This window comes from Schistocerca cancellata, chromosome 12 (genome assembly GCF_023864275.1).
Source record: "Schistocerca cancellata isolate TAMUIC-IGC-003103 chromosome 12, iqSchCanc2.1, whole genome shotgun sequence".
Lineage (NCBI taxonomy): Eukaryota > Metazoa > Arthropoda > Insecta > Orthoptera > Acrididae > Schistocerca > Schistocerca cancellata.
Window position 1 is genome coordinate 13,020,674 of NC_064637.1, and position 27,825 is coordinate 13,048,498.

The 27,825-nt window shown below is 41.6% G+C and overlaps 1 protein-coding gene across 5 annotated transcripts in view; it reads left to right on the top strand.

Annotated features, from left to right (window-relative positions):
* LOC126109590 (protein spindle-F) overlaps positions 1–27,825 on the top strand; it is a 146,907-nt gene that overhangs the window by 72,353 nt on the left and 46,729 nt on the right. For all 5 annotated transcript variants that reach the window (XM_049914627.1, XM_049914626.1, XM_049914629.1 and 2 more), the window contains 2 exons: positions 4,596–4,687; positions 15,385–15,628. In XM_049914627.1, the coding sequence (XP_049770584.1) occupies positions 4,596–4,687; positions 15,385–15,628 (336 nt within the window). The remainder of the gene's footprint in view (positions 1–4,595; positions 4,688–15,384; positions 15,629–27,825) is intronic.

Sequence of the window (27,825 nt, forward strand, 5' to 3'; positions counted from 1 at the left end):
AACAAGATCTTAAATTTTATTTATTGATTATGGGTTTACCTCTAGCTTCATAAAATTAAATAGGTAATAATCTATTACTCAGATAATTCAGTTTCTATATTTGGTTAACATTTAATGACTGCAAAATTAATTCACTAGTTACGTGAGTTGATGTAAAATCACTTCTGCAGATATGTTCATTAATTATCTTCCAGTCCTTTTTGTTGATAAATTCTTAAACTTTGAAACACATCTTGCGAATCAACTTTATTATATTCTTCAAAAACGATCACTTATTGACAAAATAATATAACTAGATAGATAGAAAATCTGCTCACCAATCGTCAGCAGAACACGGTTGTAATTGGCAAGCTTTTGGAGCCAGTGGCTCCTTCTTCAGGCAGAAGGGTTGAAGGGGACTCTCCAGTCCTTTTCTTTCACCCCTGTTCCTACCCCTTCAATGCTTCTGCCTGAAGAAGGAGCCACTGGCTCCAAAAGCTTGCCAATTACAACTGTCTTTTACATGTGTGTTATGCCGCCGCTTGGCGACTAGATTTTTTATCTATCCAGTTATATTCTTACGTTCTTCACAACTAATCACACACAATGAACATAAACTTTTTGACATAATAAAATCTATTGCTTTTAGCTTTACAGTTTGGCAGAAGGAGATAGACTAATTGATTTCAGTATCTCAAAACATTCCAACCAGTTACTACATTTCCTGTTCCTTGAGTAATGTACAGTAATTATCAGCAACACAGACAGTTTGAGCGGCATCTTGTCCTGTGGCTTTGAGGTGGCACTAATCAGAACCGTAACAGAGGAAGTGTACCACACTGGTTTCCTCTGTTCTACCTTGGTGACTCCAACAAACGAAATAAACCAAACAATGGAAAATCCAGGATGGAATGTAACATTACCAGAGAAGGAAGGTTGCTGTTCACCATATAGCGGAGATGCCGAGTCGCGATAGGCACAACAAAAAGATTCACACCATTTTAGCTTTCGGCCATAAAGGCCTTTGTCAGCAGTAGACATACATCCACACACCCACAAACACACTCGTGCAAACACAACTAGCAGACCCGTCTGCAGTCTCAGAGAGCTGAGTCCATACTGCAAACAACAGCACCAGTGCAGATGGGAGAGGTGACTGGGAAGGGGTAAGGAGGTGGCTGGGGAAGGGAAGGGGGGTGATAGTGTGGTGGGAGTGGCGGACAGTAAAGTGTTGCAGTTTAGGCAGAGGGCAGGAGAGAAGGTGCAGAGGGGGGAGAAGGTAAGTAGCGGAAAGGAGAGAAATAAAACGAAATTAAAAGACTGGGTGTGGTGGTGAAATGACGGCTGTGTAGTGCTGGAATGGGAACAGGGATGGGGCTGGATGTATGAGGACAGTGACTGACGAAGGTTGAGGCCAGGAGGGTTATTGGAACGTAGGATGTATTGCAGGGAACGTTCCCACCTGCACAATTCAGAAAAGGATCTGTATGGCACAGGCTGTGAAGCAGTCACTGAGATGAGATGAGGGATATCATGTTTGGCAGCGTGTTCAGCAACAGGGTGGTCCACTTGTTTCTCAGCCACAGTTTGTCGGTGGCCATTCATACGGACAGACAACTTGTTGGTTGTCATGCCTACATAGAATGCAGCACAGAGGTTGCAGCTTAGCTTGTAAATCACATAGCCCTGCCTTTGAGGGGATAGGTGGTGATAGTGACCGGAATGGAGTAGGTGGCGATAGGAGGGTGTATGGGACAGGTCTTGCATCTAGGTCTACTACAGGGGTATGAGCCACGAGGTAAGGGATTGTGGGTTGTGTAAGGATGGACAAGTATATTGTGTAGGTTCGGTGGACGGCGGAATGCCACGGTAGGCGGGGTGGGAAGGGTAGTGGGCAGGACATTTCTCATTTCAGGGCACGACGAGAGGTAATCGAAACCCTGGCAGAGGATGTAATTCGGATGCTCCAGTCCTGGGTGGTACTGAGCTACGAGGGGAATGCTTGTCTGTGGCCGGACTGTGGGACTATGCAAAAGGGTGAGAGACTGGAAAGATCAGGCACGGGAGATTTGTTTTCGTGCAAGGAAGGGAGGATAATTACGGTCAGTGTAGGCTTCAGTGAGACCCTCAGTATATTTTGAGAGAGAGTGCTCGTCACTGCAGAGGTGACAACCACGGGTGGCTAAACTGTACGGAAGGGATTTCTTGGTATGGAATGGGTGGCAGCTGTTGAACTGGAGGTATTGCTGGTGGTTAGTTTGATGTGGACGGAGGTACTGATGTAGCCATCTCTGAGGTGGAGGTCAACATCTAGGAAAGTGGCTTGTTGGGTTGAGTAGGACCTGGTGAAGAAAATGGGGGAGAAGTTGTTGAGGTTCTAGAGGAATGTGAATAAGGTGTCCTCACCTTCAATCCAGATAGCAAAGATGTCATCAGTGAATCTGAACCAGGTGAGGGGTTTAGGATTCTGGGTTTTTAGGAAGGATTCCTCTAGGTGGTCCAGTCTTCCACCACCTCCCAAAGTCCCACAGTCTGGTCACAGAAGAGCATTCTCCTCGTAACTCAGTACCATCTGGGACTGGAGCAACGGAATTATATTCTCCGCCAGGGTTTCGATTACCTCTCATCTTGCCCCGAAATGATAAATGTCCTGCGCATATCCTTCCCAACCCTCCTGCCGTGGTATTCCGCCGTCCACCGAACCTACATCATATACTCGTCCCTCCCTACACAACCCACAATCCCTTACCTCGTGGCTCATACCACTGTAGTAGACCTAGATGTGAGACCTGTCCCATACATCCTCCCACCACCACCTACTCCAGTCCGGTCACTAACATCACCTATCCCATCAAAGGCAGGGCTACCTGTGAAACCAGTCATGTGATTTACAAGCTAAGCTGCAACCACTGTTCTGCAGTCTATGTAAGCATGACAACCGACAAGCTGTCTGTCCATATGAACGAACGGCCACCGACAAACTGTGGCTGAGAAACAAGTGGACCACCCTGTTGCTGAACACGCTGCCAAACATGATATCCCTCATCTCAGTGACTGCTTCACAGCCTGTGCCATAGCGATCCTTCCCACCGACACCAGCTTTTATGAACTGCACGGGTGAGAACTTTCCCTGCAATACAACCTACGTTCCCGTAACCCTCCTGGCCTCAACCTTCGTCAGTCACTGTCCTCACCCGTCCAGCCCCCTCCCTGTTCTCATTCCAGCACTACACAGCCGTCACTTCACCGCCACACCCAGTCTTTTAATTTCTGTTATTTCTCTCCTTTCCGCTACTTACCCCAGCCCCCTCCGCACCTTCTCTCTTGCCCTCCGTCTAAACTGCAACACTTGACTGTCCACTACTCCCACCATACTACCCCTCCCCCTCCCCACCCCAGCCTCCCCCTTACGTGTTCCCAGTCTCCTCTCCCACCGTGCACTGGTGCTGCTGCTCGTAGTGTCGTTTCAGTTCTCTGAGACTGCAGGCGTGCGTGCGTGTGTGTCTACTGCTGACAAAGGCCTTAATGGCCGAAAGCTACAATTGTGTGAACCTTTTTGTTGTGCCTATTTCGACTCAGCATCTCCACTAAACAAAATAAACCCAATTATGTAGGTCCATTTAGCAATTTTGACACTAATTTATTAAAGGCATTTCTTATAAATAATACAACCTCACTTAGTTTTGCTCAATTCTCCAGGAAAGTAGTGCACTGACAAGTTTGACACTGTGCGATACATATTTTAAATACTGTAGAAGTAATTCTCATAATAATCGGTTTGAGTAATTTAGTGCTAGTTGTAACCTGTTAGTATTCTTAGGCTGCTGGCAGAGTTTGCTTCATCATGTTAATGTAAAGCTTGACTTGTTTAAAAGCCCTAAAGGCTGCCCCCATGGGATTTATGAAGCACAGTGTGTGAATTAATTACTACCAGAGAGCAGCAGTGGGCACATCTGTTTCATTGAAGTGTTTTACTCGGTACAGCTACGTCAATTTTGACTTATTTTTAATAACTCACGGACTGAATCTCGGTCTAAGACTGCCACAATATATCGAGCGTCACAGTACGTGCGAGGCTTCTTCTGCGACCTATTCAAAATGAGTGATTAGTCAAGACCCACGTAGCCACACAAAAATTTTAGATAAGATTTTGATAGTAATTAACTTTGAGCTAAAAAAGATGGATTCTGGAGGTCGGTCGTAGCAGCACATCCAGCATTCTGATGACCGACAGAACTGGGCCTCCGCAGTGTAGTAAATTTCGAGAATGTTGTCGGGACAAATGTTCTCTGTCACTACTTTTTTTATGTTCACAAATAAAAATAATTTATTGATGTACTGTTGAAGAGCCTCATTTGATATAAATTGTGTCTCTCACAGTTTTAATGTCTGAATGGTTAAGATATACTTATCAGTTCTGTGTGATCTAATCCACAATATTATACAATACAATTAATAAGGTCCCGCATTTGTGCAACTGTTTCACGTGTCGGAAGAGAGCCGGCCGAAAGTGATCCCTTCGTTTGTAGCAGTGAACAAAACATCTCGCAGATGTCTCTTGTGACTGTGTTACCTGTACTTCTGGTGGAATTAAAGATCCTTGTTTGTTTTTACAGGTGTTAAAGAAGAAAGCCTTGAAGAAATTTCTTCAAAATTGATCCAAAGTATTTTGCAGGCGAAAGCTGATCTACAGAGCCAGTACGAACAAGTGAGTATTTCGTTGTACTTTTTCTTCCGTATAAATAATTGTTCTGTGGTCTGAACTGTTGAAAATATTTGTGAAAATGAATTACATCATTATACGGTTCCTGAGAATCCCACTGTTTCTTTGATTTTCATTCGTGCCGGGAAAGAGGATATATTGAGTACTGGTGCTGTAATTCGAATTTTTTTACTTTCGCTCATTCCAATAAATTTGACTAAAGAGGAGCATAATGAAATTTTCACTTTGCAGCAGAGTGTGCGCTGATTTTGAAACTTCCTGGCAGATTAAAACTGTGTGCCAGACCGAGACTCGAACTCGGGATCTTTGCTTTTCACGGACAAGTGCTCTACCAAAGGTCCCGAGTTTTAGTCTCAGTCCGGCACACAGTTTAATCTGCCAGGAAGTTTCAGAAAGGAGCATGTTGTCATATGACAAAATTGAAATTTTCATCACAAAAGCACCGAGCGGGGTGGCGCAGTGGTTAGACACTGGACTCGCATTCGGGAGGACGACGGTTCAATCCCGCGTCCGGCCATCCTGATTTAGGTTTTTCGTGATTTCCCTAAATCACTCCAGGCAAATGCCGGGATGGTTCCTCTGAAAGGGCACGGCCGACTTCCTTCCCAATCCTTCCCTAATCCGATGAGACCGATGACCACGCTGTCTGGTCTCCTTCCCCAAACCAACCAACCAACTATCACGAAAGCAACAGAATTAGTTTAAAATTCATTGCCTGAGGAAAAAGTGAAACTTCTAGGTCGACTGGGTACTCTGTGTCGTTTTGTGGATTGCATTACCCGAGCAAATTTACAAAGAATGTAGCACTGTGAACCCAATAATCAGTCATAATCTATAAGTAATGACCGTACCAATCAGATCAAGTAAATTAGCACTAGTCGTAATCTGCCACCAGTACGCTTTAAAGGCAGCTGGCAAAGTTTGACTCTGTACGTTAACGTACAGCTTGTCTCATTCGAAAGCCCCTCAGGCATTCACTGATTCGATCAGGAACGTTGTCATAAAGCAGTTGTATCCTGGTTTTGCAAATCAAACTGCCTTTTCCTGCTGCTAGTTATTTTATTTATCCCATATGTGCTTCGCCTTCACCTGTTTTAAGGCATCATCAGTGGGATCTATAACGATACAGTTTCGTTAGTTATACATTATCAAACAGTTCACTTCGCGATTTTCTGTAAAAATGAAATTACTTCAGATTTGCTGATTTGCATTTCCTCACATCTGGTCTGGAGGTCGCACTAGCACTTTTATCACTGTTCTATATTCACATCTTTGTGTTTTCGCCATCCACACACTGTTCACCATGTTTGTCACTCTTTTTTGTGGTGGATTATCATTCTTCTGTCACTCGATACAACTATTTCGTCGTACACTTCTTTTCACAATGTAAATATTGCGACTCCATTACGTGTTTCATCGTCTTTGGTATGTTTACCTATTTGTTGCCAACCTAACGAAGTATATGTTCTTTGCTAATGAGAGAGAGAGAGAGGGGGGGGGGGGGATAGAGCCACTCGCTAACAGCTAGTACAAAAGCCACCCCACCCACCCATCCCCCCAAAAAATAAATAAAAAAAGGCTCTATCCCCCCTCTCTCTCACTCACTCACTCACTCACTCACTCACACACACACACACACACACACACACACACACACACACACACACACACACACACACGGTATAAACAGAGGTTAGCAATGAACATACTTTGTTAGGTTGGCAACAAATAGGTAAACATACCAAAGACGATGAAACACCTAATGGAGTCGCAATATTTACGCTGTGAAAAGAAGTGCACGACGAAATAGTTGTATCGAGTGACAGTAGAACGGTAATCCACCACAAAAAAGAGTGAGAAACATGGTGAACAGTGTGTGGATGGCGAAAACACAAAGATGTGAATATAGAACAGTGATAAAAGTGCTAGTGCAACCTCCAGACCAGATGTGAGGAAACGCAGATCAGCAAATCGTAAGTAATTTCATTTTTACGAAGATGGCCACACAAACAAACTTGTTGTTGTGCTGTCCCCTGAGGCAAGCTGTTCCACAGCTGTTTAACTGGCCCTTCACGTCCCGGATATTAGCAGTAAGGTGGAGTCGATGTCCGAGCTGTCCCCGCACGTATTCTCTCGGGGACAGATGTGATAATCTTTCTGCCCGCGGCAGTACCTTGACGTGTTGTAAACACTTCCTAGAGGCACGGATGAGCACTGTTCTGCAAACGGTGGCAGTGCAGTACTGTTGCTTGAGATACGTAAGGATGTAGGACAGTGGTTCCCGACCTTTATCACAGAGTGTAATTAGACATTAGGTAATATTCCCCTATACTCCTCCCCCTTGCCCCCCGCCCCTCTCCCCCACATCATCACCAACCTTAGCACCGAACTAAATGGTAGAATGAAAGAATTTTTTTGAAACACTTTTATTTATAAAATGATGAAAGATGAATGATATTTAGTTTGTTTGTTTGTGTGTGTGTGTGTGTGTGTGTGTGTGTGTGTGTGTGTGTGTGTGTGTGTGTGTGTTTAGAATGATAGAGAAATTCATGGTGCACCACAAGTCATACTCACAACTTCTCAGATAAGAAAGCTGACTATCCTCAGTGAGGGTAGACACTTGCCACAAAACATATTTCACCTGTATTATTCCTCCACATTGAGACACTTGTGTGAACTGCACACTGCAACGCCATTTAAAACCAACCGATGATGATGATGATGATACCGTGTGTAGCAGTATAGTGGCCCTTATGTAGTTACTGCTGTGTTGTGCTGTTAATTAATTCATTTATCCATTTTGAAGCGAGTATTGAAGCAATTTCTATACTACTGCAGGTGCTATCTACAACTTGGAGAAGACATTTTCTCGAGATATTTAGTATTTGTTACATAGATGTCTCACTTCTAACATCGGTGATGTACAGGACAAAGCACAACAAATGTGTATAGTGGGTGGACTAAGTGAGGAACCTGTACCCTTCATCGCATTAGTGCTACTAATTGAGAAAAATAATTATTGGTAACTCATGTAATCAATATTAGACTCTTACAAAATTGTGATAATAGTAATGAGCTTTTGAAAATAGTTTTGTGACCAAAACAAATTGAATTGTTTAATTTTTACTCCTCAGAAAATTTCATTTTATCCCTGGTGATAATTATCACCAGGTCGGGAACCACCGATGTAGGGTGTCCTTGACGCACCGTCACGCTGTCAGAGTTCTCTCTCTGTGACCTTAAGTGATACTGACAGCTTCCCTTCCTGTGAACACCAGGGATACCGAGCCTCTGGAGAAAGGGACCCTCCCCCCCCCCTCCCCCCCCCTCCCCCTCCGAGTTGCCACCGAGCTCACTGACAGTGGTCTTCTGAGGTACTGCAGAACTGTAGTTCATCTCCAAACGCAGTGCTATATCATTTGTCAGTGCTCTGTGCTTCACGGTCACGGGATCACTCCAAACACAGCCATTTCTGGTGTTGCGGTGTTAACAGCAGCTTATGCACGGGACAGCAATTCCCCAGTCTGGCTGCCACTAGTCTCCGACCGACGGCGTGGGTCGACACGGGATGTTGCGGGCAGTCAGTTACTCGTTCCGAGGTGATGGGCTCAAATACGAATAGGCTACAACGTGTGACGTGCTAGTGCCCAAATACAGTGATCCTCCTTCGTGGCCGTCAGATGTGGTCGACCTCGACAGGTGTGCCCGTCCTCGCATTCCCGTGCCGTCCGGTACCGGGCTGCCGTCGTGTCGGAGTGCCCGACGGATCTGGATATTGCACAGTGCGACCGGCTGACCGAACGGAGACCTCGTCGAGGCTCTTTTCGATCACCGTGGGCCGCCGGTAATGCTGTCTCACACGAGTACGTAGCACCTTTGTGTCCTTCACAGTGATTACTCGACATCTGACTCTGTTCACACTCCTGGTAACAACACTAAACGGGAGCAGCACTAATACACTCTTGTGACTGTTCTGACTGTCCTAGAGAATTGTGGCTGTAATCGTTTGCATACGAGGGTATGCTGCGTATATTGACACGTTACTGTATATTATAGGTGCTTCACATTATTTCTCGGGTGGTGTAAGTCTGCTGAGCTCTAGCTCTTATTTAAGGAACCAGTTGTCAGAACTGTGATTGTAGTTTCGAATACGATTTGTTAGCCGTTATTCGTGTAATCTTACCTGACATATCTACGGATCGACTGACAGGATTACGCGTACATCTAGTGAGGGTGCTAGGTACGGCACAGATAATACGACTGCCGGTGCCCGGTAGATCGGGAAATGGCGTCAGATATAAGACGTAGGAAGCTGAGCCCGAGTGTAGCTCGGGTCACAACTTTCCGTCGAATAGACTGCTCCCGAGTACAGATCGGTTTGCAATTTTCTCGACACGCGAGGCGTCTGTCGCTTAAAAACTGGACTCGATTCGTACGAGAATGACGAATGTACGTCTCACGACCTGCCCCTTTGCTTTTGCTATCTTCTATTGTCAATTTCTAGTATTATTTTGAAAGAAACATTAGCAAACTTTACGGCTGTTGTCGCGAGCCAGTACGGTCACGTTAATGTAATTTTGCGTGTGTATTATTAAGTTTCTCAGTCTGCTGCGATTCTTCTAAAAATATGTCACGTTAGTCGAGTGAGCGAGTAGTTTCGGAAGCTCACGAGGAAGAAAGTTCTCAGTAATTCACCTCGCACTTTTTCCTCGGGCAGGGATAGTTATACTATCTGTCAAAATTATTTTAAAAATTGTGCTCTATCAGAAACTAAAGTACATACGAAAAATTAATCTCGAAGGTTGGCCGTTTTTTAGTATATATTACTCTCGAAGATACGTCAGTTACATAAGGCCAGTAACACTTTAAATAACAGTATGAATGGCCAGTTTCCTACCCCCCGTTATTCTTCTAAGTGGCTGGTCTGCCACAGCCTCACTCACCAATGTGTACTACCTGCTCCCCAGTGGACACAGCTGCAATACTCGCCTATTTTCTGGACACCAATTTGAACTCCGTCATTTGTGGGTGTCGAGTTTCCAGTTGCACACGGACCAGTCAGTTTCCCAAACGTGGTGCAGTCTCCGTTCGAATGCACGTCGTACCTACCGTGAAAGAGTACACCGACAGGGTGTGCGTGCTCCGCGAGAGTAGTTCGTATTAGAGTGCTTGCCGGGCAACCGTACTGTGTTCTGCAGCACTAACATTCTAGTTATCCGGTAGATCCCCTATTGCACCCCCGTGGGCAACAGCTATCCAGCTCCAGAATTCTTTCTTCCTGTTTCATTCAAAGAGTGAGGATTTACTGTGTTCTGTAAGTTAGGCGTACTCGTACTTCACAGGTACTCGGTAAACTCTGTTGTCGAAGAAGCAGACGTACAAACATTGCCACGTGTTATATTAACTTTCCATTTGTTAGATCACCGACTTTCTTTCCTATTCCTGTTTGTTGGGTTAATATTTTTTCTCTCATTATATGTTAATGTAGGATTGATATCACTTTCCAAAGTTTCAGTTAACCTGTATGTAATGTACCTTCCTGTATGGACTTCACGAAAGCACGAGAATTTGAAATTTGCCCTTTGACACGAATTGTCTTTAGTGCTTAATGAGTACCATTTGATTTCTTTCTTGCTGTCTCGGTTTTGTAGGTTCCATCATTTCCATTAATGTGGAAGTAAGAAGTATATCCCAGAAGGCGAAATCGTTCGATTCGGTAGAAATGTTTAAGAACTTCTCATTCGAAACTGTTGCCACTCATTTTTTATAACAAACTTTAAATACACTGTCATTGGATCGTAATCTTATAAAATTTCGAGTCTTTTTTTTTTATGTGAATTGTTTCCGACTTTGTCTCTACTTTGTGTTATACACTGATCAGCCAGTACATTGTGACCACCAACTTATTATCGGTATAACGCCGTCCGGCGGAGAGCGGTGTCACCTGGCGAGGAGTGACTGTCAGTCCGACGCACACCAGATGCGTGTAGTAACGGTGAGCTTGCTGTCGGGGCGTAGAATGGGGAACGCACAATCTTGGAGTTTGACTTAGTGCAGAATGTGGTGGCCCAGAGACTCGGCACGAGCATTTTGGAAACTTCGTGACTTGTCGGGAAGTGCCATTATGAATGTAAGTGAACTGTGATGGAACTAACGTCGGACTTAAAGGGGGTTGGTCTGTGAATGCCTGGGGAAACTATGAAAAAATTGTCAGTTTTCTAAAAAGTGTACCTCAAAGAATAAGACCTGTAAGCCCATACAATGATTATTATCTTGTAAGACATCTTTCGAGAACAGTTTTACGTAGGAACCACAGCTTTAGCTCTCTTACTTTTTTGATTTTATTTTTTTGTTGGAAGTGAAATAAACCGTGCTAATTATTTATGTACATCATAGGCACACATTACTCAACAAACAAACTAGAAGATTTATTTTTTTTTTCATGTAAGTTCTTTACTACACTGTTATCTTTTAAGCAGACTGTTGAAAGGATGGTGCTGTCATAAATTGTGGTAAACAAAAATTTTAAGTATGGTTATCAAACATTTTGGAAATGAATTCAGGGTTTTTCTCAAAAAAGCATTTTATTTAGTCTGTATTTTAGTTAACCATGTTTTAAGACAGTATACAAAATTTCAGCTTTCTGTCTTAAATAGTTTTTAGCCAAAGTGTACCAGAACATGAAATAATTTAACTTCCGGGAAATTCAAGTTAAACTTAAAACTTTCTTTTTCTATTAAACTTGCGGGGCAATAGTGCATCCTGGGTCTGAATTCATCTTGTTTCCTGTTTTGTTATTCTTCCCTTCTGTGTTTCACAGTTCTTCTTCTTCTTATTCTTCCTTCTTTGGTGGCTTCCAACTCTGATTTTTCTTTCTTGAAGAGTCTCCTTCAGTCGGTGGCTATTAGACCTCCGTGCATATTTAGTCCACGAGGCACTCCCATCAGTTCCACATTCACTTAAATTAAAAAAATTACAAACAATTCTTAATTTTGATGCATAACCCCTTCTAGCGCACATCTCCTCAACTACCTTCACATCACTATTGCCACATTGCTTACACTGCAAGGCCTTATTTATTAGTTCAGATAGAGTGGAGAGTTCAACAACACAACCTGAATCAATAGTTGGCATCTCTGTATTTTCAGCATTAAGACTGCCAAGACCATTATCCAAATATTTGTTTTAGTTTCGAAGCACTTGGAGTATTTGAAGCTGATTCAAGTGTTGTATCACATTGTATTTTAGTATTAGCAGAGTTAATCCATTTGGTGAACCTATTTCCATAAAATTTGCCTTCTTTAACACCAAACTTCTTAATTCTTCCCATTGCTAACCAACTGGAAAGTTTTTGCAGGTTAGCCAACTTAAGGGACAAAAAAACTCATAAAAATGAAACAAAAGAGGAAAACTTCATTTTTAAACAGAGCTTAGTTTGTGCCTCGAGGATGTCACGGTGCGTGCAGCTACTTTTAAATTCCCCTAATTTTGGTGTTTTTTGTGGTTCATTTTCCTGGAAGCAAATTTTTCTCATTCAGAAAACTACAGAGAAATTCTTTTAAGACAAAAATTAAAAAATCGATTTTTTGACAGTTATTCGTGTAGAAGTCTCCTTAATGCGGGGCAGAGTACAAGCGTGTCCGAACACACAGTGCACCGAACACTCCTAACGTCTGGCCTCCGCAGCTGACAACCCGTGCAGTCGCCAGTGTTAACACCACGACCTCGGCAACTACGACTGAAATGTGCACCGGATGCCGGTGCAGTGGCAGAGCGTCGCACAATCTGACGAATGCCGATACCTTCTTCACCGTGCCGATGGGAGGGTGCGAATCCGTCGACTTCCAAAGTGAGGAGTATCGTACACTGGTCGCAGAACACGTACACCTCTTCACGATGATCGTGTTTCCCAGTGGCATTGGCATTCTTTGGTGAGGTAATGCACCGTGTCACAAGGCCAGGAGTGTGACTGAGCGGTTCGAGGAACCGCGGTGGCAAGCTGTGCTCGGCGGGCTCAGTCGCTAGAGCACTTGCCTGTGAAAGGCAAAGGTCCCGAGTTTGAGTCTCGGTCCGGCACACAGTTTTAATCTGCCAGGAAGTTTCGTATCAGCACACACTCTGCTGTAGAGTCAAAACTTCATTCTAGAAACATTTACGGAGTTCATTTATAATAAACATGTTGTATTTCATTTGCACGATAGAGAGCATAGGAAATCGTGACCATCTGGCTGATATTGTATCTCTGAGGTTTTCTCAGTATGAGTGACTAATAGAGTACCACTAGGTGTTCAGCTAAGCTGTCAGTGTATAAAATGGCTGCCATTTCCTCGTGGTTGCGAGCTGTGGGTTCAAAGATCGTGTCTGTACTTGAAAGATGTGCCACCAGAGAAAAAGACTATGTCGCATTGTCACGATACCTGTTAACGTCTTACGACACATAGGAAAAATTGTATGCCCAATTATGCCTAAATGTATTTATGAAAAACTCAGTAAATTGTCACCGCAGTTAAAAATGCCGTATTCTTATAAAAACTATCTATCTATATCCGAATCCCGCTCCAGCTACTGCCGGGTCTGGGTGCTGACGAGTCCTCTCCACTTGGCTCGGTCCTCCCACCACTTTTATTCCTCCACTTGCTGCCAGGTCACACCTCTCCTTCCTACAGATATTCTCAATCCCATTTTCCACCGTGTTCTTGGGCGCCCTGTAGGTCTTTTCCCATCCATCTTTAGTTCTTCCATAATTTTGGGGTGTCTCTGCCCATACATCCTCTTAACATGCCCATACCATCTTAATCTCTTTCTTTCAATTTCTTCTCCCATACTTTCTTGTTTGAGGTCCTTTCTAATCTCTACATTCCTTACTCTGTCCATTCTTGTTTTCCCCTTAACTGCTCTGAGAAATTTCATTTCCCCTGCTTGCAGTCTGCTCCAGTCCCTTTCTGTCATTGTCCATGTTTCTCCTCCATAGGTGACAACAGGAAAGTAATAATTCTTATACATAAGGAGTTTTGCTTTTTCTGGAACTTCCTTATTCCAAATCAAGGTGTTTCATTGTTTGGTAGAAATTGCCTCCCTTCTGTAACCTCCTATAAATTTCATTAGTTATTCTTCCATCACTAGATATATCACTCCCTAAATAAGTGAAACTGTTTGCCACTTTGAGGAGTTCTCCATTCAAAGTAATATTTCCGTTGATCCCTTTGTTCTTCCAAATACCATTACTTCACTCTTATCTTTATTTATTTTTATTCCGTACCTTTTCATTATTTCCTTCCACGCATCAAGTTGTAACTGTACATCTACCTCTTCATTGTTCCATATTACCATATCATCTGCAAAAATCATCTTTTTGTCTTTTTCTTTTACTATATCTTTAACTGCCCTATTCATTCCCTCCATCACAACCTTAAAAAGTGCATGAGATAGAATACTTCCTTGTTTAAGTCCTTGTCTTATTTTGAAGTATTCAGAGTTCCCCAATGGTGTTGTAATTCTACAATTGGGTCCTCTGTACATTGTCTTTATTACATTAATGTATCCATCTTCTACATCTATCTTCTTCATTTCTTCTCAGAGTCTTTCTCTGTTAACTGAGTCATATTCCTGTTCTGTGTCTATAAAAACCATTATCACCCTTCTGTTACACTCCCAACTTTTTTCCATCGGTTAACAGATAGAACATGTCGTTCGTGCTTTTTCCTTTCGTAAGTCCATGCTGTTCTTCACTCAGCTCCTTTTCTATCTTTTCACTTATTCGATTTAGTAAAATTCTTTCAAAACTCTTGGCTGTATGACCCATAAGGGTTATTCCTCTGTAGTTTTTACAAAGTCTCTTAGTGCCTTTCTTGAAGATGGGAACAATGTCTCTTCTTCTCCAGTCGTCAGGTATTGCATTATTTCTCCAGACACTTGCTAGTACTCTATACAGCCACTGCATTCCCACTGGAACTGCTGCTCTTATCATGTCCACTGATACTTCATCAGGTCCTGGGGCTTTCCCCCATTCATCTTTTTCACAGCTTTTTCCATTTCTTCCCGTGTAATTTGTCCTAATTCTGCTTCCCAACTGCTCTCCATTTCTCAGTTATTGATGTTTCCTCGTGTCCCTGCTCCTCAGCATTTAACAGTTTCTTAGAGTGTTCTTTCCAGAGATCTTTTATATTCCCTGGATCTTCAATAATGTTACTGTCCTCTGTTTCCATCTTTACTGGTACTTCAGAAACCTTCCTTTTATTTTTCATCATTTTATAGAACATTTTCTTATTGCTCTTCACATCTTCTTCAAGTTTTTTTGTAAACTCTTCCCACGCCTTTTTCTTTGCTGTTTCCACAATTTGTTTGCACTTCTTCTTTTCCTCTATATATATTTTACGGTCTTTGTCATTTTTAGTTTTCCACCAATTTTAGTTTTCCAGTTTTCATATATTGCCTTCAAAAAACAGACGAGCCTCTTATAAAAACTATAGTTGTAAATTACAGTATTTAGTTTAGATTGTTGCAGTTCTAGCTTTGCCACCTGTTTTATATTCACAAAAGTTATAACATCGTCTGTTGTCTGGACGCAGTACAATTTTGTGCCGAACAATAGGTTTGTGGGCCATTCAATTTTATCGAATACGTAGCTCGCGCGGTAACCTGCTCGATCTGGTGACGAGAGAAGTGTGCCGTGTTCCCTCCAGATGGTGGAGCTGCAGAGCGACCACAGCGACGAGGGCCCGGCGTGCGACGGGGCTGCCTCTCAGGCTGCGGTCCGCAACCTCGGCTTCTCGTACCGGGCGCACGAGGCGGCCGGCGAAGACGCGTTGGAGGAAGCGGAGGAGGAAGTCCGGGTGCTGTCGGAGAAGCTGGCGGCGGCGCGAGACGCGCTGCGCCGCCAGCAGGTCCAGATATGCGCCCTCTTCGCCGCTTTCAATTCGCGGAAAGGTAAAGTGTCCTTTCTGATGTTCTCGGTGGTGAGCGTTTGCAGTCTCCCTCACAGCTTAGTCGTCACTCTCCACACTGTATGACCTCGGTAGAGCGATTCGGTGTCTCCGGAGGAGGTTCCTCGTCGAGCCACCGACATACGTTACTGATCGGTGCCCGATTTGTTGCCCTCGGTGGCAAACTTATCTGTGGAAAACGCGTGTGGGCAGGTATCGCACGAGTAATGTAAATTGATTAGAAAAAGTCTAAGACACTCAGCACTGCATTGTGTAAAAGTGTCAAGTTTGAACACTGATGGTAACATTCTGCTGACAACACATTATCGCCAAAATCGTTAATTAACAGTATAGTGAGACCAGGCATAGATATATGTTCATTACTTACTACATTACTGAACTATCAGTTAAATAAGTCACAGTTGCAAGGTACTAACACAAATCCTTTACAGAAGAATGGGAACTCGGGGAAGAGCAGTTTGGATTTTTAGAGAAATGTAGGAATACACGAGGCAATACTGACCTTACGATTTCACACAAAAGATAGGTTAAGGAAAGGCAAACCAATGTTTATAGTGTTTGTCAACCTAGAGAAAGCTTTTGATAATGTTGACTGGAATAGACTCTTTCAGATTCTGAAGGTTGGTAGGGGTAAAATACAGAGAGCTAAAGGCTATTTACAATTTGTACAGAAACCAGATGGCAGTTACAAGAGTCGAGGGGCACGAAAGGGAAGCAGTGGCTGAGAAGGGAGTGAGACAGGGTTGTAGGCTCTCCCCGATGTTATTCAATCTGTATATTGAGCAAGCACTAAAGAAAACAAAAGAAAAATTTAGAGTGGGATTTAAAATCCAGGGAGAAGAAATAAAAACTTCGTGATTTGCGGGATGACATTATAATTTTGTCAGAGACAGCAAAGGACTTGGAAGAGCAGTTGAACGGAATGGATAGTTTCATGAAAGGAGGACATAAGATGAACACCAACAAAAGCAAAATGAGGATAATGCCATGTAATCGAATTAAATGCTATTAGGGGAGTAAAATAACTGGTGATGGTCAAAGTAGAGAGGATAAAAAATGTAGACTGGCAATGGCAAGAAAGGTGTTTCTAAAGAAAAGAAATTTGTTAATGTCATGTATAGATTTAAGTGTCAGGAATTCTTTTCTGACAGTATTTGTGTGGTGTATTGTCATGTGTGGAAGTTAAACATCGACAAAAAGCAGTTTAAGCAAGAAAAGAATAGAAGCTTTTCAAATGTGGTGCTACAGAACAAAGAAAAAGATTATATGGGTAGACCACATAATAACTAATAAGGAGTTGTTGTTGTTGTTGTTGTTGTTGTTGTTGTGGTCTTCAGTCCCGAGACTGGTTTGATACAGCCCTCCATGCTACTCTATCCTATGCAAGCTTCTTCATCTCCCAGTACCTACTGCAACCTACATCCTTCTGAATCTGCTTGGTGTATTCATCTCTTGGTCTCCCTGTATGATTTTTACCCTCCATGCTGCCCTCGAATGCTAAATTTGTGATCCCTTGATGCCTCAGAACATGTTCTACCAACCAGTCCCTTCTTCTTGTCAAGTTGTGTCACAAACTCCTCTTCTCCCCAATTCTATTCAATACCTCCTCATTAGTTATGTGATCTACCCATCTAATCTTCAGCATTCTTCTGTAGCGCCACATTTCAAAAGCTTCTACTCTCTTCTTGTCGAAACTACTTATTGTCCATGTTTCACTTCCATACATGGCTAAACTCCATACAAATACTTTCAGAAACGACTTCCTTACACTTAAATCTCTCTACATTTTACATCCTCTCTACTTCGACCATCATCAGTTATTTTGCTCCCCCAAATAGCAAAACTCCTTGACTACTTCAAGTGTCTCATTTCCTAATCTAATTCCCTCACTATAACCCGACTTAATTCGACTACATTCCATTATCCTCGATTTGCTTTTGTTGATGTTCATCTTATATCCTCCTTTAAAGACACTATCCATTCCGTTCAACTGCTCTTCCAAGTCCTTTGCTGTCTCTGACAGAATTACTATGTCATCAGCAAACCTCAAAGTTTTTATTTCATCTCATGGATTTTAATACCTACTCTTGAATTTTTCTTTTGTTTCCTTTACTGCTTGCTCAATATACAGATTGAATAACATCGGGGAGAGGCTACAACCCTGTCTCATTCCCTTACCAACCACTGCTTCCCTTTCATGCCCCTCGACTCCTATAACTGCCGTCTGTTTTCTGTACAAATTGTAGATAGCCTTTCACTCCCTGTATTTTACCCCTGCCACCTTTAGAATTTGAAAGGGAGTATTCCAGTCAACATTGTCAAAAGCTTTCTCTAACTCTACAAATGCTAGATACGTAGGTTTGCCTTTCCTTAATCTATTTTCTAAGATAAGTCGTAAGGTCAGTATTGCCTCACGTGTTCCAACATTTCTGTGGAATCCAAACTGATCTTCCACGAGGTCGGCTTCTACCAGTTTTTCAACTTGTCTGTAAAGAATTCGCGTTAGTGTTTTGCAGCTGTGACTTATTAAACTGATAGTTCGGTAATGTTCACATCTGTCAACACCTGCTTTCTTTGGGATTGGAATTATTATATTCTACTTGAAGTCTTAGGGTATTTCGCCTGTCTCATACATCTTGCTCACCAGATGGTAGAGTTTGGTCAGGGCTGGCTCTCCCAAGGCCTTCAGTAGTTCTAATGCAATGTTGTCTACTCCCAGTGCCTTGTTTCAACTTAGGTCTTTCAGTGCTCTGTCAAACTCTTCACACAGTATCGTATCTCCCATTTCATCTTTGTCTACACCCTCTTCCATTTCCATAATATTGTCCTCAAGTACATCGCCCTTGTATAGACCCTGTATATACTCCTTCCACCTTTCTGCTTTCCCTTCTTTGCTTAGAACTGGGTTTCCATCTGAGCTCTTGATATTCATGCAAGTGGCTCTCTTTTCTCTAAAGGTCTCTTTAATTTTCCTGTAGGCAGTATCTATCTTACCCCTAGTGAGATAAGCCTCTCCATCCTTACATTTGTCCTCTAGCCATCCCTGCTTAGCCATTTTGCACTTCCTGTCGATCTCATTTTTGAGACATTTGTATTCCTTTTTGCCTGCTTCATTTACCGCATTTTTATATTTTTCTCCTTTCATCAATTAAATTGAATATTTCTTCTGTTACCCAATGGTTTCTACTAGCCCTCGTCTTTTTACCTACTTGATCATCTGCTGCCTTCACTACTTCATCCCTCAGAGCTACCCATTCTTCTTCTACTGTATATCTTTCCCCCATTCCTGTCAATTGTTCCCTTATGCTCTCCCTGAAACTCTGTACAACCTGTGGTTTAGTCAGTTTATCCAGGTCCCATCTCCTTAAATTCCCACCTTTTTGCAGTTTCTTCAGTTTTAATCTACAGTTCATAACCAATAGATTGTGGCAGAGTCCATATCTACCCCTGGAAATGTCTTACAATTTAAAACCTGGTTCCTAAATCGCTGTCTTACCATTTTATAATCTGTCTGATACCTTTTAGTATCTCCAGGATTCTTCCATGTATACAACCTTCTTTTATGATTCTTGAACCAAGTGTTAGCTATGATTAAGTTATGCTCTGTGCAAAATTCTACCAGGCGTCTTCCTCTTTCATTTCTTAGCGCCAATCCATATTCACCTACTACGTTTCCTTCTCTTCCTTTTCCTACTGTAGAATTCCAGTCACCCATGACTATTAAATTTTTGTCTCCCTTTACTATCTGACTAATTTCTTTTGTCCCATCATACATTTCATCAATTTCTTCATCATCTGCAGAGCTAGTTGGCATATTAACTTGTACTATTGTAGTAGTTGTGGTCTTCGTGTCTATCTTGGCCACAATAATGCGTTCACTATGCTGTTTGTAGTAGCTTATCCGCACTCCTATTTTTTTATTCATTATTAAACCTACTCCTGCATTACCCCTATTTGATTTTGTATTTATAACCCTGTATTCACCTGACCAAAAGTCTTGTTCCTCCTGCCACCGAACTTCACTAATTCCCACTATACCTGACTTTAACCTATCCATTTCCCCTTTTTAAATTTTGTAACCTACCTGCCCGATTAAGGGATCTGACATTCCACACTCTGATCCGTAGAACGCCAGTTTTCTTTCTCCTGATAATGACGTGCTCTTGAGTAGTCCCTGCCCAGAGATCCGAATGGGGGGACTTTTTTTCCTCCGGAATATTTTACCCAAGAGGACGCCATCGTCATTTAACAATACAGTATAGCTGCATGCCCTCGGGAAAAATTACGGCCGTTCACAGTACCAGCACAGCAAGGCCGTTTTGGTTAGTGTTACAAGGCCAGATCAGTCAATCATCCAGACTGTTGCCCCTGCAACTTCTGAAAAGGCTGCTGCCCCTCTTCAGGAACCACACGTTTGTCTGGCCTCTCAACAGATACCCCTCTGTTGTGGTTGCACTTACGGTACGGCCATCTGTATCGCTGAGGCACGCAAGCCTCCGCAACAACGGCAAGGTGGGAGAGAAAGTCATGTTATCACCAGATACTGTTGGGATGGCAGAACCAAGAGTGTAATTGATTATATTCTAATAGATAGGGAATGGGGAGAGATAGGAACAAATGTGAAGGTAATTCCAAGTGTGAGTGCAGATGGAGACCATAGATTACTGGTGGGACAACGGAAAATGAACCAGTGCTTGAAAAGTAGAAAAAGAAGAAAGTGATGAGGATATGGGATTGGAAACTGGAAGAGAGTGAAAATATTGAGAAGTATAGAGAATTAATCACACAAGAATTTCCAAAAGTAGTTGTATGCAATGTAGAAAAAGAACGGAGTTTATTCAAAGACACTTTAGTCAAAGCAGCACAAAAAGTATGTGGTAGAACATCTGGAAAGGGAAAAGTAAGACAGACAAGTTGGTGGGATGATACCACAATCAAAGCAGTTAGAAGAAAAAATCGAGTATGGAGAAAGTGGTGGAAGACTAAAAATGATGAGGACCATAAAATATATATAGAGTAAAAGAAGAAGTGCAAAGAAATAGTGAAAACAGCAAAGAAGAAGGCGTGGGAAGAGTTTACAAAAAAACTTGAAGATGTGAAGAGCGATAAGAAAATGTTCTATAAAATGGTGAAAAATGAAAGGAAGGGTTCTGAAGTACCAGTAAAGATGGAAACAGAGGACAGTAACATTATTGAAGATCCAGGGAATATAAAAGATCTCTGGAAAGAACACTCTAAGAAACTGTTAAATGCTGAGGAGCAGGGACACGAGGAAACACCAATAACTGAGAAATGGAGAGCAGTTGGGAAGCAGAATTAGGACAAATTACACGGGAAGAAATGGAAAAAGCTGTGAAAAAGATGAATGGGGGAAAGCCCCAGGACCTGATGAAGTATCAGTGGACATGATAAGAGCAGCAGTTCCAGTGGGAATGCAGTGGCTGTATAGAGTACTAGCAAGTGTCTGGAGAAATAATGCAATACCTGACGACTGGAGAAGAAGAGACATTGTTCCCATCTTCAAGAAAGGCACTAAGAGACTTTGTAAAAACTACAGAGGAATAACCCTTATGCGTCATACAGCCAAGAGTTTTGAAAGAATTTTACTAAATCGAATAAGTGAAAAGATAGAAAAGGAGCTGAGTGAAGAACAGCATGGACTTACGAAAGGAAAAAGCACGATCGACCTGATATTTTCTATCTGTTAACCGATGGAAAAAAGTTGGGAGTGTAACAGAAGGGTGATAATGGTTTTTATAGACACAGAACAGGAATATGACTCAGTTAACAGAGAAAGACTCTGAGAAGAAATGAAGAAGATAGATGTAGAAGATGGATACATTAATGTAATAAAGACAATGTACAGAGGACCCAATTGTAGAATTACAACACCATTGGGGAACTCTGAATACTTCAAAATAAGACAAGGACTTAAACAAGGAAGTATTCTATCTCATGCACTTTTTAAGGTTGTGATGGAGGGAATGAATAGGGCAGTTAAAGATATAGTAAAAGAAAAAGACAAAAAGATGATTTTTGCAGATGATATGGTAATATGGAACAATGAAGAGGTAGATGTACAGTTACAACTTGATGCGTGGAAGGAAATAATGAAAAGGTACGGAATAAAAATAAATAAAGATAAGAGTGAAGTAATGGTATTTGGAAGAACAAAGGGATCAACGGAAATATTACTTTGAATGGAGAACTCCTCAAAGTGGCAAACAGTTTCACTTATTTAGGGAGTGATATATCTAGTGATGGAAGAATAACTAATGAAATTTATAGGAGGTTACAGAAGGGAGGCAATTTCTACCAAACAATGAAACACCTTGATTTGGAATAAGGAAGTTCCAGAAAAAGCAAAACTCCTTATGTATAAGAATTATTACTTTCCTGTTGTCACCTATGGAGGAGAAACATGGACAATGACAGAAAGGGACTGGAGCAGACTGCAAGCAGGGGAAATGAAATTTCTCAGAGCAGTTAAGGGGAAAACAAGAATGGCCAGAGTAAGGACCTTAAACAAGAATGAAATTGAAAAAAAGAGATTAAGATGGTATGGGCATGTTAAGAGGATGTATGGGCAGAGACTCCCCAAAATTATGGAAGAACTAAAGATGGATGGGAAAAGACCTAGAGGGCGCCCGAAAACATGGTGGAAAATGGGAGTGAGAATATCTGTGTGGAAAGTAGAGATGTGACCTGGCAGCAAGTGGAGGAAGAAAAGTGGTGGGAGGACCGAGCCGAATGGAGAGGACTCGTCGGCACCCAGACCCGGCAGTAGCCGGAGCGGGATCCGGATATACAGACTGCTCAGGTGCGTAATGGTTAAGGTACAGTCTTAACATGCTGAAGGTTGTGGGTTTGAATCTCATAAAGTGCTTTGAAATTTTTTTTTTTTTTGTAAGTCTGTATCGAAATAAGTTTGATCATTATTTTTGTCCAATATTTTGGCTTAAATGGAATTTTTTTTATTCCCTGTCATGTAATATTAATCATCATATTAACTTTTTCTTTTGTGCTCATTTTTCTTACTATCATTATTTTTCCTCTTTAAATCTTGTTCATGTGATTTTAATTATTGTTATTTGTTAACTTCATTTTAATTTTTTCCATTTTATAATAGTATATTTTTGTCCATTTTATTGCATTCATTATTTCTATTCCTCATTTTGCTTGAATTTTATTTTAGTTACAATCCCTTTTTTCCTAAAAATCTTCATTGCAATGTTTTTCAATAGTGCAATGAAAATTTATGTTTTAAATGTTTGTATGATGATTACCATTCAGGAAACACCTTGTGGCGAAAAATGTATTTTTGACACCATTGCACAGTCAGTATAAATATATTATATTGTCTTTTGTTTTTAATTAGTAGATTAGCATTTTAAAATGTCTAAAATATTATGATAGACAAATAAAGATAATGAAAATCACATGCACAAATTTTCAAATGAAAAAGAACGACTCAGAGTTAAAATCAGGAGAAATGAAATGGTTAATGTGGTGATTAATATAATGTGACAAAGGAGTAGCAATAAAAATTACATATAAATCAATTAATTGAATAAAAATAAGGATCAACATTATTTCGAAATGGATTTAATGAAGGTGCCTGACAAGATTTAAACCCACAACCTTCTGCATGCGAGACTGTGCATTAACTGTTACGCTACCCGAGCAGTCTGTATACCATTACTATTTTTAAAGCTATAGAGCATCACGCAAAATTCCAAAATTGTTTTTCGTCGATTACTCGCAAACGAGTGCTAGAGAGGGCGAATGGCTGCAGTGTGTGACACCTTGGACTGTAACCTACACAACTGTATAGATTGTTTCAAAAAGTCAGTCCCATCATGGGAGGCACCTCCTTGTTAGCACGTTCGCGGATGTTACGGTTTCTTACATTCCAGTGGGTTGTGGAAAGAATGACTTCTAAAATGCCTCTATGCACACTCTGGTTTTGTGCTGAGAAGTATAGAGAATTAATCTCACAAAAATTTCCAAAAGAAGTTTTCTGCAATGTAGAAAAAGAATGTAGTTTATTCAGACACTTTAGTCGAAGCAGCCCAAAAAGTATGTGGTAGAACATCTGGAAAGGAAATACCAGTTCACAAAACTGTGTAAATAGACTGCATAAGCTAATTGATATCTAACTTGAAAAATAATGATTAAAAGTTTTTCAGAATTTCCATCACACTCTCTTGTGAGTCAAAGATACGTGACCATTTGTGTTGCCCTTGCTTGTGTCCTTTCAATGTCACTCGTTAGTCCCACTCACTCGAGAAATATTCTAAGATTCAATACACGAGTCTTTTGTAAGAAGTCTCCTTTGTCGACCGATTGCGTTTTCCCAGTATCCTGCCAATTGACCGAAGTCTGCCATCTATTTTACCGAGACTGAGGCTACGTGATCATTCTACAGAGCAGTTATAATTAAACTGTCGTACTTCGGATAGGCCCCGTGAAAAATGAGGGAGCATAGGACAGTGAAACTTTGTACAAATATTTGTAATGACATAATGGAAGAGAAATAATGAATAAATGATTGAAAGGAACATATTTTAATATCCAAACAAGAGAATTGGATTTATTAATTGCACACCATGTTGGCGTCCCATGTTCTAAACATTGCTCAGTGTAATGACCGTCTGCATTTGTGATAGCTGAGAAGTTTGTGCAGGCACCATTTCACAGGTGTTCACAGAATTTTTCAAATGGCGGACCACGCAGTGTTGAGCTTTCGGGATGCCGCTCGTGCGCCGCTCAGAGATTGTGCCGTACGTCTGGCATTGTAGCCTCGGCAACAGTAACTTCAACAATTTGTGACACAGATGGGCATCTCCCAGGTGTAATTCCAAATCGCCAATTAATTCAAACTTGAGAATCGTGTTCTTCAACCACGGTGCAGGGAGAGGATCTCTCTGTATTTCTTTAACGCGGTAATAATCACAGACGACAGTGTCGGCACTGTTGCTTCAGTTTCGATGAAGCCCTGCTCACCTCATCACACCAGCGTCGACTGTCTGCAACTGTAATGCACACTCTGACACTCGTGTTTCGACCCCAGGTCACCGTACCGGTAGTGGCACCTACCGGCAAGTCGTGACACTAACGCTACTGCCGACGCACATCCGGCAGCATGCAGTCTGAACGTCATTCCTGTAAAGTTGGATAGGCGTACAGAAAATAGTTTTCCATTTATAGTGGCTCAAGTAGTGAAATTTTAATTATAATGACCCTGTATTTCATGCTGTTATTGTTGTTGAGGTCTTCAGTTCTGAGACTGGTTTGATGCAGCTCTCCATGCTACTCTATCCTGTGCAAGCTTCTTCATCTCCCAGTACCTACTGCAACCTACATCCTTCTGAATCTGCTTAGTGTATTCATCTCTTGGTCTCCCTCTATGATTTTTACCCTCCACGCTGCCCTCCAACGCTAAATTTGTGATCCCTTGATGCGTCAGAACATGTCCTACCAACCAGTCCCTTCTTCTAGTCAAGTTGTGCCACAAACTCCTCTTCTCCCCAGTTCTATTCAATACCTCCTCATTAGTTATGTTATCTACCCATCTAATCTTCAGCATTCTTCTGCAGCACCACATTTCGGAAGCTTCTATTCTCTTCTTGTCCAAACTATTTAACGTCCATGTTTCACTTCCATACAGAGCTACACTCCATACAAATACTTTCAGAAACAACTTCCTGACACTTAAATCTATACTCGATGTTAACAAATTTCTCTTCTTCAGAAATGATTTCCTTGCCATTGACAATCTACATTTTATATCCTCTCTACTTTGACCGTCATCAGTTATTTTGCTCCCCCAAATAGCAGAACTCCTTTACTATTTTAAGTGTCTCATTTCCTAATCTAATACTCTCAACATCACCCGACTAAATTCGACTACATTTCATTATCCTCATTTTGCTTTTGTTGATGTTCATCTTATATCCTCCTTTCAAGACACTATCCATTCCGTTCAACTGCTCTTCCAAGTCCTTTGCTGTCTCTGACAGAATTACAATGTCATCGGCAAACCTCAAAGTTTTTATTTCTTCTCCACGGATTTTAATACCTGCTCCGAACTTTTCTTTTGTTTCCTTTACTGCTTGCTCAATATACAGATTGAATAGCATCGGGGAGAGGCTACAACCCTGTCTCACTCCCTTCCCAACCACTGCTTCCCTTCCGTGTCCCTCGACTCTTATAACTGCCATCTGGTTTCTGTGCAAATTGTAAATAGCCTTTCGCTCCCTATATTTTACCCCTGCCACCTTTAGAATTTGAAAGTGAGTATTCCAGTCAACATTGTCAAAAGCTTTCTCTAACTCTACAAATGCTAGATACGTAGGTTTGCCTTTCCTTAATCTATTTTCTAAGATAAGTCGTAAGGTCAGTATTGCCTCACGTGTTCCAACATTTCTGTGGAATCCAAACTGATCTTCCACGAGGTCGGCTTCTACCAGTTTTTCAACTTGTCTGTAAAGAATTTGCGTTAGTATTTTGCAGCTGTGACTTATTAAACTGATAGTTCGGTAATGTTCACATCTGTCAACACCTGCTTTCTTTGGGATTGGAATTATTATATTCTTCTTGAAGTCTGAGGGTATTTCGCCTGTATCATACATCTTGCTCACCATACGGTAGAGTTTGGTCAGGGCTGGCTCTCCCAAGGCCGTCAGTAGTTCTAATGGAATTTTGTCTACTCCCGGGGCCTTGTTTCGACTCAGGTCTTTCAGTGCTCTGTCAAACTCTTCACACAGTATCATATCTCCCATTTCATCTTCGTCTACATCCTCTTCCATTTCCATAATATTGCCCTCAAGTACATCGCCCTTGTATAGACCCTCTATATACTCCTTTCACCTTTCTGCTTTCCCTTCTTTGCTTAGAACTGGGTTTCCATCTGAGCTCTTGATATTCATGCAAGTGGTTCTCTTTCCTCCATAGGTCTCTTTAATTTTTCTGTAGGCAGTATCTATCTTACCCCTAGTGAGATAAGCCTCTCCATCCTTACATTTGTCCTCCAGCCATCCCTGCTTAGCCATTTTGCACTTCCTGTCGATCTCATTTTTGTGACGTTTGTATTCCTTTTTGCCTGCTTCATTTACTGCATTTTTATATTTTCTCCTTTCATCAATTATATTTAATATTTCTTCTGTTACCCAAGGATTTCTACTAGCCCTCGTCTTTTTACCTACTTGATCGTTTGCTGCCTTCACTACTTCATCCCTCAAAGCTACCCAGTCTTCTTCTACTGTATTTCTTTCCCCCATTCCTGCCATTTGTTCCCTTACGCTCTCCCTGAAACTCTGTACAACCTCTGGTTTAGTCAGTTTATCCAGGTCCCATCTCCTTGAATTCCCACCTTTTTGGAGTTTCTTCAGTTTTAATCTACAATTCATAAGTGATAGAGTATGGTCAGAGTCCACATCTTTGCAAATTTTTTGACACAGGTATTTGAAAGAGTTGACTCTTTCCAACTGTGACTTATTGATGTTGTAGTCATAGGATACTACTTTTTGTGACGTGCATAATTTTACATTTCTGAACACTAAAAAGGAGGAGTCTATCTGTGCGCCACTTTGAAATGATAGCGTGTTCTATATTTGTGTGGCTATCTCTCTCTCTCTCTCTCTCTCTCTCTCTCCTTCCCCCCCCCCCCCCCCCCCCCCCCCCCCCCCCCCCGAGTAATACGTTATTATAGATAACAGCATAATCAGCAATAATTCAGAGTGTACTATATATATATGTGTGTGTGTGTGTGGATATGTGTGTGTGTGCGAGTGTATACCCGTCCTTTGTTCCCCATAAGGTAAGTCTTTCCGCTCCCGGGACTGGATTGACTCCTTACCCTCTCCCTTAAAACCCACATCCTTTCGTCTTTCCCTCTCCTTCCCTCTTTCCTGATGAGGCAACAGTTTGTTGCGAAAGCTTGAATTTTGTGTGTATGTTTGTGTTCGTTTGTGTGTCTGTCGACCTGCCAGCACTTTCATTTGGTAAGTCACATCATCTTTGTTTTTAGGTATATTTTTCCTTCATGGAATGTTTCCTTCTATTATAACCATATCATTAATTTGAAACCAACAATTACGTTTGTTATTGTCGCCTTTGCATTTCGAAATCTTTCCTGTCGTCTTATTTCTCTTTTTTCTCTTTATTTTCTCTTTCTGT